Source organism: Muntiacus reevesi, chromosome 2 (genome assembly GCF_963930625.1).
Source record: "Muntiacus reevesi chromosome 2, mMunRee1.1, whole genome shotgun sequence".
Classification (NCBI taxonomy): Eukaryota; Metazoa; Chordata; class Mammalia; order Artiodactyla; family Cervidae; genus Muntiacus; species Muntiacus reevesi.
Window position 1 is genome coordinate 266,113,592 of NC_089250.1, and position 14,295 is coordinate 266,127,886.

The 14,295-nt window shown below is 55.6% G+C and overlaps 1 protein-coding gene across 5 annotated transcripts in view; it reads left to right on the plus strand.

Annotated features, from left to right (window-relative positions):
- ARHGAP35 (Rho GTPase activating protein 35) overlaps positions 1 to 7,112 on the plus strand; it is a 113,989-nt gene extending 106,877 nt beyond the window's left edge. For all 5 annotated transcript variants that reach the window (XM_065926370.1, XM_065926373.1, XM_065926374.1 and 2 more), the window contains 2 exons: positions 1,396 to 1,501; positions 2,102 to 7,112. In XM_065926370.1, coding sequence (XP_065782442.1) covers positions 1,396 to 1,501; positions 2,102 to 2,459 — 464 coding nt within the window. In that variant the 3' untranslated portion in view covers positions 2,460 to 7,112. The remainder of the gene's footprint in view (positions 1 to 1,395; positions 1,502 to 2,101) is intronic.
- The last annotated feature ends 7,183 nt before the right edge of the window (positions 7,113 to 14,295 follow it).

Sequence of the window (14,295 nt, forward strand, 5' to 3'; positions counted from 1 at the left end):
GAGCCTCTCACAGACGAGGAGACGGCCACTCAGAGTCACGTCCCCGACATCTCACAGCTGGTGGTGTTACAGACAGGATCCAGACCGCATGACCCTTCCTCCCACTGCTCCCGCCACCGTTGATGTTCTGTCTGTCTTTCCTAGTCTAGCTTGAGGCTCCTCATACCCACCTGCCTAGACAGTGGGCCTCTGGGGCATGTCACTTTGTACAGGAGTCCTTAACTAGGAGGCCACAGGTTTCCTGAAGAACACATGGGTTTGGAGAGTCTGGGAAGCTCCAGGGATATAGGCAGACCTGTACATGGTTTATCTCTGGAAGAGGATCCGGAGCGTTCATCCACCCACAGGAGCCTGTGCCGCAAAGCAGTTAGGCACCGCTGTATTTGTTAATGAACGCCTTGTCCCCCCACCCACCTGCACTGTCTCTTCACGGGGTCCTCCTGTGAGCTTCACGAGCCCTGGGGGCCTAGAGATGGGCCTCAGCTCTGACGAGTGGCCGCACTCAGATCTCAACCAGGTCAGCCCCGGACCATTCTCGTCTTGCTAGCCCAGACCGACTCTCGCCTCAAGGGCAGGCCAGGTCCACTCAGGAAGGGGGTGCCAGGACCCTGGGAAGCACGGTAGTCCCCACCCAGACTCTGCAGCCATTTGGGCAGGGTCTGATTCCCAGACCAAAAGGCTGATTGCTGCCACCTCTCTGAGCGTCAGATTCCTTATCCTGGAACTGAGGTGATAAGAGCCCCAGCCTCCTAGGATCGTGAGGACTCGCCGAAGCAGGCCTGGCTTGAATGAAGCGTTTCATTTGGGCTAACTTTTCCGTCTCAGGACACTAGGATTCCACGATGGGCAAGCTATGAGCGGCAGTGGGGGAAAGGGACACGTAATCCTTTTGATGAACTCTAAGAATTCCTCACCGTTTCCATCAGCTCTTCCAAAGGGCAGATGCGTGGAGGGTCTCTGACTGTAGGGAAAGGACAGAGCCCTGGTCTCGTGACTCCCTCCCTCCCGAGACTGTTGGCGCGGATAGGCGGCGGTGCTCACCCGTCTGCTCAGGAAGCAGCAGGCGCTCTGCATTGGGATGCCCGTCTCCAGGGGCAACCGGATGAGCAAAGAATGGTGCCCTTCATGGAAAAGTCTCTGGATCATGGGGGCCAGGAAGCCCTGGGCATACAGTGCCCCCCTTCAGGAGCAGGGACTGGGGATGCGGAGGTGGGCCCGGGCCTGGCCCCACGCCACTGCCAGGTGGGCCCGCCCGGGGCACAGCTTGTGGGGAGAGGATGGGGTTGGGCTGCCCTCAGAGCAGGCACAGTGCATGGCCTCTTCCCCGCTACCCAGGACCAGTAGCTAATCTGAGCCCCAGGCCCACCAGCCGTGGTCTTGGTTTTCTCTCCTCAGAAATCAATGACCGGGAGCAGAAGTTACACGCCCTGAAGGAGGTACTCAAGAAGTTTCCAAAAGAGAACCATGAAGTCTTCAAATACGTCATCTCTCACCTGAACAAGTACGTTGCAGGGCTTGCTGTTTGTCTTCCCCTCCTTGGAAACCCTCCAGTCAGGGCCAGTTGGCTGCAGGAGGAAGCGGAGCTGGGCTCTGTCCTCCGCTTGTCGGGTGCTGGCTCCTCCTCCTCCTCAGGCTCTGTCCTGCTTCTGTCTGAGAGAGACCCGCACAGCCCGCAGCGAGCTCTCCAGGACCCGTGCTCCCTGATGGGCATGACCACACGCTGGGCCCAGACAGGTGTCCTGTGGGAAACAGTGAACGGGAGCCAGGGAAGCCCGTGCAGGGAGCCGCGGTCCGTTCCTGCCTTTTCTCCCAGAGTAGGGTTGTTTTCCAGCCAGACCTGTTCCTCTCTCATCAGAGTGGTGGTATGTGAACCCTGGTATGGGACAGAGATGCTTCCTTTCTGCTCAGCCAGAGCAGTGTCCCCCACTTCGGGGGCCCCAAAGGACGGGGCCAGGGGAGCTCGGGCCTTGACTCCCAGACCTGGGGCCTCTGCAATTCCTCAGCTTGCAGGGCGGGGTGGGGGCAGGAGAGCAGCTGGGGAGGTGGTGACCGCAAGCACAGGTGGCCAGAGCTCTGACCTCGAGTCTGGTGTCGCCCACAGAGTCAGCCACAACAACAAGGTGAACCTCATGACCAGTGAGAACCTGTCCATCTGCTTCTGGCCCACCTTGATGAGGCCGGACTTCAGCACCATGGACGCCCTCACAGCCACGCGCACCTACCAGACAATCATCGAGCTCTTCATCCAGCAGTGCCCCTTCTTCTTCCACAACCGGCCCATCAGCGAGCCCCCTGGTGCCGCGCCCAGCTCCCCCTCTGCCCTGGCCTCCACCGTGCCCTTCCTCACCTCCACGCCCGTCACAAGTCAGCCGTCGCCGCCCCAGTCACCTCCGCCCACCCCTCAGTCCCCAATGCAGCCGCTGCTCCCCTCCCAACTTCAAGCCGAACACACGCTGTGAGCCCCCGAGGCCTCGGGCTGAAGGAGACAAGGTCATCTCTCTTGACGGGGTGGCACTGGGCCTTGAACAGAACCAGGCCTGCTGGGGCAGGGCAGGGAGGGTCCCCTCTCCTCATGCCTTCCCCAGCCCACAGCGCTAGCAGCTGCCAACAGAAGGCGCAGGCTGGGCCGGCCGGTGCCCCGAGCCCAGCGCTGCAGACCTGGGGTTGGCCGCAGGCCATGGCGGGAGCCCTGCCCTGTGACGTGGACCCTTTTGAGGACTGAACGAGGCAGGCAGGGGCCCTCCACACCCTCACTGCTCCCTGGACCCCTCCCCGCCATCTGTGCACACCAGCCTTGGGGCCTCCGCCCGCTGGGCAGAGCCTGGCACTGGCCAGGAAGAGGAGATCCTGAAGTCCAGCTGCCCCAGGGCAGGGCCAGCAGCCCCTCACGAGGACACATCCCTCTGCTGCGCCCAGCGCTCCCCACCTGCGGTCTGCACCCCACCCTTGGGGGGTGCAGCCTGTCCTGCAGCCTCCTTGGGAACATGTAGGCCAGCTCTGCCACTCTGAGGTACAGTCCCATCTGAGGGCGTTGACCCAGCAGGTCAGGACAGGGAGGGCAGCTCTGCCTGGACCGAGGGAGCGTGGGCAGCGTCCGCCCCCATACACCCCGCCCCACTTCACAGGCTTTGGGGATCCATTCCCTTTAAAACAAAAGAACACTGGAAGAAAAATGGAAAGGCATCCCTCCACCAATAATTTTTGAAAAGGAAGAAAAACTACAGGAAGAAAACTACAGACCTCAACATGAAGCTCTCCCCACCTCTGCCAAGAGGCACACAAGTGGAGGGCGACCCTCGTCTTTGCGACCGACAGCAAGACGGGTGCCCAGGGGTGGCAGCCTGGGAGCCTGTTGGGGTCCCACTTACGTCCTGTCACTAGATCCTCCTCCCCCGCCCCAAGTGTATGGTTCGAGCCCTCGGGAGGAAGAGCTGGGGGCCGCCGGCCCCTCTGCCTTGGAGCGCTGCGGTGCTGTGGGCACAGCGCCCCTGTGCGCGTGCGCGGGGAGGGGGCGGGGCGGCGGGAGCTGCCCGCAGGCACGTGGGGGTTGGTTCCGTGTGTTTGGTGTTGAAGTGAATCATTTTCCTCCTGGGCCAGCAGGGCTGTCCGTGGGAAGTTTTGCCGTGTCAGGGGACTCCCAGGGTGTGATGGTTGCCGGTGCCGTGCAGGGCCGGCCTTCCTGCTCCCAGGCCGTCAGCGCCCAGAGGAGCTGCCGGTACAGAGGCGGTCAGTCAGGACGAGGCGGTGTGCCTGCCCGTCACCATCCTCCATGGCCTCCCCCGCCCTTCCTGGCCTTTCCACTGGCCCCTGGAAGAACCCTGTTTATCATGCGCCCTCTGCCCCGCCCCACCCCCAACAGCGACCCTGCTAAGGCTGCTACAGATATGGCTGCCCCCATTCCATGGCTGGGCCGTGGCCTCCGCAGTGGAGAAGCCTGGCCAAGGTACCCTGGGCGTGGGGGCGTGGGGTGGAGGCCCGCCCGCCGCACAGTCCTCCGGGTCTCTTTGCACTTTAAGAAGCAGCACCTGTGGTAGGTTCGAGGCCGCTCTGGGTTGCCTCCGCCAAGGCAGCCTGACAAAGTGAGAGATGCCTCAGAACAGTCTCGCCCACCCCTGGCCCCAGACGCTTCCCGCTGGCTGTTGGAGGGCGGGCCAGGCCCTGTGCTCACCGACTCTTCCTCTGGATAAGCTGGATGTCGCACTGTCTCTTCTGGTTCTTGTACAGCAAAATAAGGTGCTTGGAAAAAATACATGTTCCCTGCGCGTTTTACCACCTCCTTAAAGACACAAGTCAGAAAACCTAAGGTACATGAACGTCTGACGTCGATGTTGGAGGCCAGACCCCTTCTCTTCTGGCGGATCTGTGTCTGATGCTTTCTCAGTCAGGGCTTGGCTGGAGGTGGGTGTTGCTTAGTTTTAACTTGAGGTCGGTAGACTCCTGCTTCTCTAGCCCTGCAGCTGCCCCCGTGCTGAGTCCCAGGCAGGTGCACAAATTACTCCATTGACTAGTCTCAGCCTCTTCCTAGGTCATGCTCGCTTATTCCCAGGCGGCTCGTCAAGGTATTGGGTGGGGTGGAAGGGAAGCTGTGAGAGTGGCCTGGACCACCGTCCCATGTGTCAGCTAAAGCAGAAGAGGCCTGCTTCCCTCCCACGGCCCAATCTGCGCCGCACCCCTATGTTGGCGCCCTGGGCCACACCGCCACCTGCAGCCTTGGCTCGGCACCAGGAGCTTCACAAGCCCCCAGCTGTCCTGCCTTCCCACTCCACCCCCTCCCTGAGACTGCAGTTCTGTAAGTGGTAGGTGACTTTTCTGGAAGAAGAAAGGGCACAGTAAGGGGTGGACACCTGTGCTGTGCACCCTTAACCCTTGTGGGAGTAGTGGAGACCAGGCTTCCACGTCTCCATGGGGTCACCTCCAGTCCCACAGCCCGGGCGGCTGCAGGGGACCCTCAGGCCTGCCCCCCTGGAATCCTGCCAGGGCATTAACCGCAGGTAGGGGACTGTGGCTCGTTCCCCAAAGAGCCACAGGTGGACAGAAGCTCCAGGGGTTCCTGTCTGTTTCCTCTGCTAACCCTTAACTTCTCGTTTTCTGCTTCTCAGGCTGGCTTGGGCTTGGAGGACATTTCTCGGTCATTCTGAGTTGGTATTCCCACTGGCAGCAGTGCTAGTTGGGCGGGGAGTGGTCGGTACTTGGACCAAATGGGCACGTGGAGGGGGACCCATGAAGGAGAGTGGGTGTGTGCAGGGGCAGGCTGACCTTAACTGGAATTCTGCCCACCCCACCCGTTCATCTAGTGTGGTAAGCTCTACAAAGTTCCTTCACAGGCTGTTCTCTTGTGAGTGGCACCACAACTCTAGGAATTGAGGGAGGGGCAGGTGTGTTAATTAGCCTTGGCCAAAATGGGAAAGCCTGTCGGTGGGGGTACGGGATTTGTTCCCTGCCCCGCAGTGAGATAAGGGCGCCCGGAAGCTCTTCCCCGTCCAGTGTTCTTTAGATCCCCGAAGGTGCAGACCCCGAGGCCAGAAGTAAACAGCCCTGACTACGTGTTAGGCTGGCTCTGGAGGGAGGCTTCACGAAAGGAAGTGGTCCAAAGTTAGGGCCGTGGCTTGTGAGTTTGCCCTCAGTTCTTGGCTGTGTTGCATGTGGGTATCACAGTGCATTTGTGCATTTGTCCCTGCGTTCTGTTGAGTTCTTCGCAACACTTGACCTTTCAAGGAGGAATGCTAAAATGCTGTTTCCCACGTTTTCCTTCAGCCTGAATGTGTGCTGTAGGTGAGGTTCTCCTAGCAGGCTGTGTCTTGGCCAGGGTGGGCAGAGGGTGACCTTGGAGCAGCCAGCACACTGGCCAGAAGGAGCTGGAGAGCACGCCTCCTCTCATCCCTTCACCCTTCAGGTTTTTCCTGTGGAGGAGGCTGCCCTAGTGGGCTGCCTGCCCCCAGGCCGGGAGGTCAAACCAGCTTGCTGCAGCACTTGTGATCCGAGCCCCTCTCCACCCGTGCCCTCCCCCATCCCGTCCTGCAAGGAGATCCACACTGCTTGGGGGCTGTCTCAGGTGTCAGTGGCTGCCTTCCCAGGAGGAGGAGGCTCCAGGGACTTGGGCTGGCCACTGGGGACAGCCACGGCGCTTGCCCCCAGGGCCTCCAGTTCCCGCAGACAGTGGATGGAGGTCTTGCCCTCCTCTTGCTTGGCAGGTTCAAGCCGCGCATTCATGCTTAGGTGAAAGGACGACTGAGTGGTGTGTGCCGGAAACCTAGGTCAGATCTGCTGGTGATCCCACGGCAGATGGTGATCCCATGGCAGATGGTGATCCCACGGCAGAAGGCCTGGGGCGGGGAGGGGCCTGCAACACTGTCCTGTCTTTCTACCGGCTGCTGGCTGCAGACTCCTCGAGGCTCCGAGGTGACTGCCTGCGCCTCCTGCCCAAGAGCCCGCCTCGGCCAGCTCCAACAGCAGTGATGTTACACCTCAGTGTAGTCGAGACAGGGCGTAAATTATTGTTTGCATTAAGAAGAATCATGTTCCCTGTGTACATTTAAAAAAAAGTCTGAATTGTATGGGAATAAAACTTGTTTGAAAATTTGGAATAGTGCTTCTCCCAGCTTATTTTTCTGGTACTTGTATTTTCACATGTTAAATGATCTTCATATATGTTGGATTAACAAATATTTTGAGTTTCCTGAGGGTGGGGGGAGGGGGGGACATTAATGGTATTGAAATGTGTTAGTAGTCTGGCTGTGTGCCCAAAATTCTGTTTCGCAGCAAAAGTGGAGAACTGTATGTAAAGAAAGTATAACAATTATTTCTTTGTATCTTAGGGGCTTTAACCAGGACATCCTCTAGTTGGTGTTAGGAATGTTTGCTTAATTTCCAGACTTTTTTTTTTTTTAAACACATCGTGGGTTTTTTGAGGCTCCATCCTGATTAGTGCATGGTCAGCCGTTAACAGAGGCTGAGCATCTCTGGCTGAGGTGTTCTCCATCTGGTTCTGTTTTTTAAAATCATGTATTTGCTACAAAGTATTGTACTTGTCTCAATGGGAATGGTGTACAAAACTGAAAAGGCCTTACGTGATATGTATCATAGTTAATAAATCAATCTTGTAAAAAACCAAACCTGAGAGAGAGATGAAGGCGGCCCCTCCCCGGCCCCTGGGCGCATGCCCAATGGGCAGGCCCCATGGGGACACTGGCTGCAGCCTCGGCCCATCAGGAGGAGTGCAGGGGGGGGGCTCTGACCACGGGGCGAGAGGGTTCCTCCAGCACCCCGGGGAGAAGGCATCTCCAGCAGAGCCAGGGCCCAGGTGAACTGCAGGCACCTTCCCCCTCCATCCCCAGGACTGCTGCTGGGAGCCCACCCAGCCCTTGCCTTTCCTTTCCAGCAGAGTGATGATCCGGGCTTCCCTCGTGGCACATCGGTAAAGAAGTTGCCTTTCCTGAGTCGTGAAGATTCCCTGGAGAAGGGAATGGCAGCGTACTCTAGTATTCTTGCCTGGAGAATCCATGGATGGAGGAGCCTGGTGGGTCCCAGTCCGTGGGATCATAAAGAGCCAGACACGACTTGAGTGCAAGCTGAGGGGTCTGCCTTCCCCAGGTCTTCTTGCCCCAGGTTGCTCGCGCAGTTTTTTCTAGGTCATCACTACCCACAGAGCCCTGTGGCCACTGGGGCGCCCAGCAGGCCAGACAGCGGCGTCTGCAGCTGAAGCCCTTCCCTGCCGCCTGAGCCAAGGCCATGCCGGTGGCTCTGGGGTGGGATCCAGGGTTTACTGCCAGGTGACCCAGGGGAGTTAACCTCTCAGGACAGCACCTCAGAGATGCCTCAGCCACTCGGGCTCGCTCTGCCCCATGCTGTCCCCTCCTCGCCCCTTCTTATTCCACGGCCCTCTCAGTCACCTCCCAGATGCCACCTTCAGCCACCACCTCCATTCTGGCCCAGGTCCTAATTCTGGCTCCCCTGACCTCCGATGGACACTCCCACACCTTAAATGGCCTCCCAGCCCTCAGTCTTTGAACCAAGAAGTTATCCCAGAAGACCCGGCTTTGCGTTATCTACGGCAGTAGTGGGGACTAGTCACCCTGTGAGATGCCTCTCCCCCTCCCCTTCCTGAGACAGGCACGGTCCTGGATCACAGCTCCTGCCCCAGCGCTCCGGCCTCACGCTGCCAGTCAGCAGGAGCCAGCAGACACCTGAGCGCGGGCCAGCCAGGGGCCCCTCCTGCTGGTCCCAGCCGACCCTCCTCTCCCTGTCCTTCAGTCCGACTCCAGCTTCTGTTTGAGTCATTCCCATTCTCCCAATGCACTTGGTTGCTTCCGACTTCCAAGGCTCTGTTTGCACTGTTTCCTCTGCCTGAAATGCCTTCTATTCCTCACGCCCCCAAATCTCAACACTGCCCATCACGTCCTCACCTGTCCTTCAATGCCAGTCTTCCTCTAGAAATTCTTCCCAGGCCCTTTTAACCATTGATTCGCCCAACAACTACTGACCTGCTATGGGGATTTATATGACTCCCAGAAAGTCTTCAACGTTTGTTCTTTATTTTTTTGGCCACACCAGACAGCAAGTGAGATTTTGGCTCCCCCACCGGGGATTGAACCTGTATCCCCCAGCATTTGCTTCTTTAAAACAAGTTTCCACTGTATACAGTTGGCACTCAATATGTGCACTGACATCATAAGCCTGTCTTTGTGTCTAGTTTTTGATGTTCAAGTGCCATGGATTTGCATATTTAACACCTCTCAGCCACCATCCACCCAAAGTGGAGAGCTTTGGGGGGCAGGGACTGTGGCTCCCCCGCATGTCTCTCAGCATCAAGCAGGTGCCTCGGACATAGCAGGACTTCAGCTGCAGGACTCAACGGTCAGTTTCAACCCTGCCTTGCTTATGCTTGTATGTACTCAGTCGTGTCCGACTCTGTGACCCCATGGGACTGTATGTAGCCCGCCAGCCTCTGTCCATGGGATTTTTCAGGCAAGAGTACTGGAGTGGGTTGCCATTTCCTCCTCCACAATATCTTCCAAACCAAGGGATACAACCCAGGTCTCCTGCGTTGGCAGGCAGATTCTTTACCACTGGTGCCACCTGGGAAGCCTTGCCCTTGGTCTCTGTTGATAAGCCAGCCTCTCCCACGTGGTGGTGGTGGTGGTGTTCAGTCGTTCAGTCATGTCCAACGCTGCGACCCCAGGGACTGCAACACACCAGGCCTCCCTGTCCTTCACCATCTTCCAGAGCTTGCTCAAACGCATGTCCATTGAGTCGGTGATGCCGTCCAACCATCTCATCCTCTGTCATCCCCTTCTCCTGCCTTCAATCTTTCCCAGCATCAAAGTCTTTTCCTATGAGTTGGCTCTTCGCATCAGGTGGTCAAAGTATTGTAGCTTCAACTTCGGCATCAGTCCTTCCAATGAATATTCAGGACTGATCTCCTTTAGGCTAGACCAGTTTGATCTCCTTGCAGTCCAAGGGACTCTCGAGTCTTCTCCAACACCACAGTTCTAAAGCATCGATTCTTCAGCGCTCAGCCAACTCCAGTGCAAACAAACCTCTGCTCTGAGGACCACATTCCTGCCCACTTGCCTGTGACACTCTGCTTGCTGACTCTGGTGTGACGTAACCACAGCCATACTCCCAGTCCCTTTCTCCAAACCTGTTCATCCCCGCTCCCTCTCCCCCACAAGCCAGAGACCCTGGAGACCTCCACAGGGTATTACTTTCTCCCATCAAGCTACCCCATCTCCAAGTTCTGTTTCACCTTCCACGTGGCTCTCATCCTACCACCTGCCTCCTCATTTCCTGCCACCACCCTGATTGAATTTCACCAGCCCCCTCCTTGACCTCCTCGCTGGTCTCCTAGCCTCCAGCCTCACCCCCTCCCTTCCATCTCTCTGTGGCAGCCAAGAGCTTTTCAAAACAGAACTGTCCCTGTCACCCCTCTCAACACTTTCTGGGGCTCCCCATCACCATCAGAAGCCAACTCTTCAGCAGTTCCTGGGAGGGCCCTCCCTCGCCGACCTCCCAGGGAGGCTCACCTTGCACCCTGCAGTCCAGCCTTCTGACTCCTCAAGGGCCTGCCTACCGCAGGCCTTTTGCATGTGCTATTCCCTCTAGACACTCTGTCCACCCTTCCTTGCTAACTCCCTCCTTAATCTTTAGATTTCAGTTCCCTGGACTCTTCCTTGGGAAAGTCACCCCTCCCCCCGCCCCAGACCAAGATGAACTCCTTTGCTTTCAAAGAAAAAAGCGTTCTCTTCAACAGCATTTTTCTGTCTGTTACTCCTTTAAGTTGTATTCACCCATTTAACACACGTTTCCTGCATATTTCCTCTGTGCCAGTCCCCCAGGGACAAAGCTGGGATCTGACCCCTAGTAGAACAGACACAGAAAACAGCCCAAGAAATGAATGTATGCCTTAATGTCCAGCATGGATAAGATATCAAGGAGGATGTCAATATGGGGGAGCAGAGCTGTTATTTGGGATGGTCAGGAAGACCTCCCTGGGGACGTGACCAGGATGAGCTGTCAGGCATTTGCCTCAGATACAAAACCTAAAGGGACAAGGGAATCAGAGATCAAGCTAAAAAATTATTTCAATTCATGTTTTAAAAAATCAAAGTAAAAAAATGAATAAAAAATAAAAAGTCAAAGTCAGTCTTCCAAAATCAATGATGATCAAAATTTTAAGTTTAAAAAACTAAGCAAAAAACAGGACTTCCCTGGTAGTCCAGTGGTTAAGATTCTGCCCTTCTAATGCAGGAGGCATAGGTTCAATCCCTGATTGGGAAAGTGCCACAGGCAGTGCGGCCAAAAATAAAACCCTTTCTTAAGGCAAAAAGAAACAGATTCAGTAACAGTGCTGTGAAGGCTGAGTCAAGAGGAGAGATCGATGAGACAGCCTGGAGTGCAGAGAAAAGTGATGTGGATGAGAACAAAGCTAGGACAGTGAAAGTGGAAAGAAGAGATCCGAGTATCTTGAAAGTCAGGGCGACAAGATGGCACAGTCTGCTCAAGATTGCCCCAGGAGGTGAGAGGACCCCAGGGCTGACACAAAGTCTATTAATCAGTGTCTGTTCCAGAAACTGCAGCCAGCACGGAGCATGCACTACGCGCTCGCCAGCTCCAAGCCAACTGCCCGGAAGTGGGAAGGCGGCGTGTTACTCCATGCGGCCACCAGGGGTCAGCAGAGCGCCGCCCTGCCCAGCCGTGGTCTGGCCTGGGAAGTGGAAGTCCAGGGGGTGACGTTATTCAAAGCAGGGTGAGACACGACCGACTGAACGGAACTGAGGACGGGGCTGGAAGAGTCCCGGGAGCAGGCTGAGAAGCAGGGGATGAGCTACTCTTTCTGGCATTTCACGCAACCATCCCTCCATCCATTTATTCAGTTACTCAGGGGGCCAGGCCACACAGTCTCATGGGGTGAGATAAGCTCCAAGTTTGTCCTGAGGTCACTGGGGGAGCCACTGGGTCCGATTTGCAGGAGCTGAGGAAGAGGGAGAAGCAATTGGGGATTCCAGAGATAGCGCTCACGGGAACTCTGCCTCCAAGGTGGGGATTAAAGACAACGGAGTTGCCACGGATGTCAGGAAGACAAAGCAATTCATAAAGGCTCACGGGGTCTTCCCTGATGGTCCAGTGATTAGGACTCCATGCTTTCACTTCAGGGGACCAGAGTTCAATCCCTGATCAGGGAACTAGGATCCTGCAAGCCCTGCAGTGTAGAAAAAAAAAAAAAAAGCTAACCATTTTTGGATACTTACAAAGTATCATGCCCTTTTTAAATCATCTTTCATGTACCAACTCAATTTTCACACATTTTCTATGAAGCAGGTATTATCATCATCCCCATGTTCCAGATGGGGAAACTGAGGCATGAAAGGGATGTCCAACAGTGCAAGCTAGTAAGTGGGAGCCATGATTTGAACCCCAAAGCCCATGGCTCTTTTTGTGCTGCTGTAACAAATGGCCACAGACGGACTGGCAGCAGAAATTTATTCTTTCACGCCCCAAATCAGGGTGTCAGCAGGGCCCTGCTCCTCTGAAGGCCCTCGAGAAGAGCTGTTCCTCTCGTCTCCCAGCATCTGGTGGCTCCACATGTTCTTTGGCATCCCTCCAGTCTCGGCCTCTGTCTTCACAGGGCCTCCTCTTCTTTCTCCCTGTGTACTTGTATTTTTCCTGTGCATCGCCTCTTTTTTTTTTTTTTTTTTTTTGGCCGCATCGTGGCTTGCGGGATCTTAGTTCCTGAACCAGGAATCGAACCCAAGCCAGCCCTCGGCAACGAAAAGCAAGGGAGTCCCAACCACTGGACCACCAGGGAATTCCCTCCTCTTCTGTCTCTTATAAAGGCACTTGTCGCTGGAGTTAGGGCCTGTCCAGATAATCCAGGATGATCTCATCTCGAGAGCCCTTAATTACACCTGCAAAGACTCTTTCGCCAAATAAGGTCACATTCACAAGTCCCAGGGTTAGGACACGGACATATATCTCTTGGGGCCGGAGAAGAGGCAATATTCAACCCCCTACAACTCTTCCCCATGATCCTATTATTATCATTGCGGTCATCGGTATTATGCTATGAACTTGAAGGGCAGCTTGGGGCTGGAATAAAGTCAGAGATACCCAAGTGGGTGATTGGGAAGTAAGGCAGGGCAAGGAGCAAGCATGTTAAATAATCGCAGGGACTTCCCTGACAGTTCAGTGGTTAAGACTCCACATTTCTACTGCAGGGCGAGGGTTCGATCCCTAGCCGGGGAACTAAGGTCCCACATGTTGCCTGGGGCAGCCAAAAATAATAACAATGATTGCAGCGGTGTCCTGTCATTGCCCCACCTTCACCCTGCTGTCTCCACAGCCAATGCTCAGCTTCTTGCCCCTCCTCCAGGGGGACTCTGCAGGGTCAGTCGTGGGGAGAGAGTCCCTTTGTCTCTGGCAGGAGCAGCCCCTGGGCAGGAAGAGCAGTCAGCCCACCTCCGTGAGCGTCCCCACACCTCCCTCCCTGGTGGCAGGACCACAGGCCCACCATCCCCAGCTCTGCCCGCCCCCCAGGGAGCACACCGCCTCGTTTGCTCCTTGCCACTCATTTAGTTCTGTAGCCTCCACCTGGGCCCAGGGTCTCGCCCGGTGTCACTTGGGGGGGCAGGGGACCAGCCCAGCGATGCTGACCCTCCTGCTGTGAGCTGGGCTGTAAGGAGCATCTCTCCCTGTTCCCGGAGGTTTTTGGCACCGGGACATGTGACAGGTAGACCTGGATGTCCTCTGCGACGCTAGAGTCTTTCCCCGACATCTTGGGTGGCCCGAAGGGGACAAGATGGGACTGGAAGATGGGAGGCAACCAGGAGAACACCCAAGTGTCAGACCGGGTGATACTTAATGTGGGGTCATTTATCCAATTGGTGGGTGGTGTTTTCACTCCCCACTTTATTTTTTTTTTATTTTTTTCCCCAATTATTTGTATTAGTTGGTTATTAGTGGTTCTCCCCACTTTAAAAAAATTTTTTTTTCATTTATTTGACGACGGCGGGTCTTAGCTGTGGTGCTCAGGACCTTCGATCTTTGTTGTGTGTCGCATGTGGGACCTTTCATTGCGACATGTGGGATCTAGTTCCCTGACCAGGGATCGAACCCCACCCCCCTGCATTGGGAGCCCAGAGTCTTAGCCAGTGGACCACCAGGGAAGTCCTCTCCACTTCCTTTGTTCTTCCCATTAATTGTCAGTAATCTACTAGGCTACCTGGGGCTTCCCTGGTAGCTCAGAGGGTAAAGAATCTGCCTGCAGTGCAGGAGAACCAGGTTCGATTCTTGGGTCAGGAAGATCCCCTGGAGAAGGGAATGGCTACCCACTTCAATATTCTTGCCTGGAGGATTCTATGGACAAAGGAACCTGGCAGGCTACAGTCCATGAAATTGAAAAGAATCGGACATGACTGAGTAGCTAACACACACTAGGCTACCTAAAACTACTCAGGTGCACATACATAGCACATACCCTTCCTTTATTTGATGTGAGCTCCAGTGACAAGAATCTCTGCCTGTTTCTTCTCTGCTAGATCCTTGGAGTTTCTGGCACACAGGAGGTGCCCAAAACATGTTTGCTGGCTAACTGGCTCAAAACCAAAAACAGGACAACTCTGGGGCCAGGTTGGGCTGCCCAGGTCTCAAATGACCCTTCATCGTTCACTGAATGTGCTTTAAATGAAAAGAGTTTTTCTCTCAGAACTGAGTACAAAATTGTCTGCTTGAGGAATACATTCTTTGGGGGTGCAGTACCCCACTAGCACCCCCTGGTGGTCAGAGGAATCAGCTCCTCCA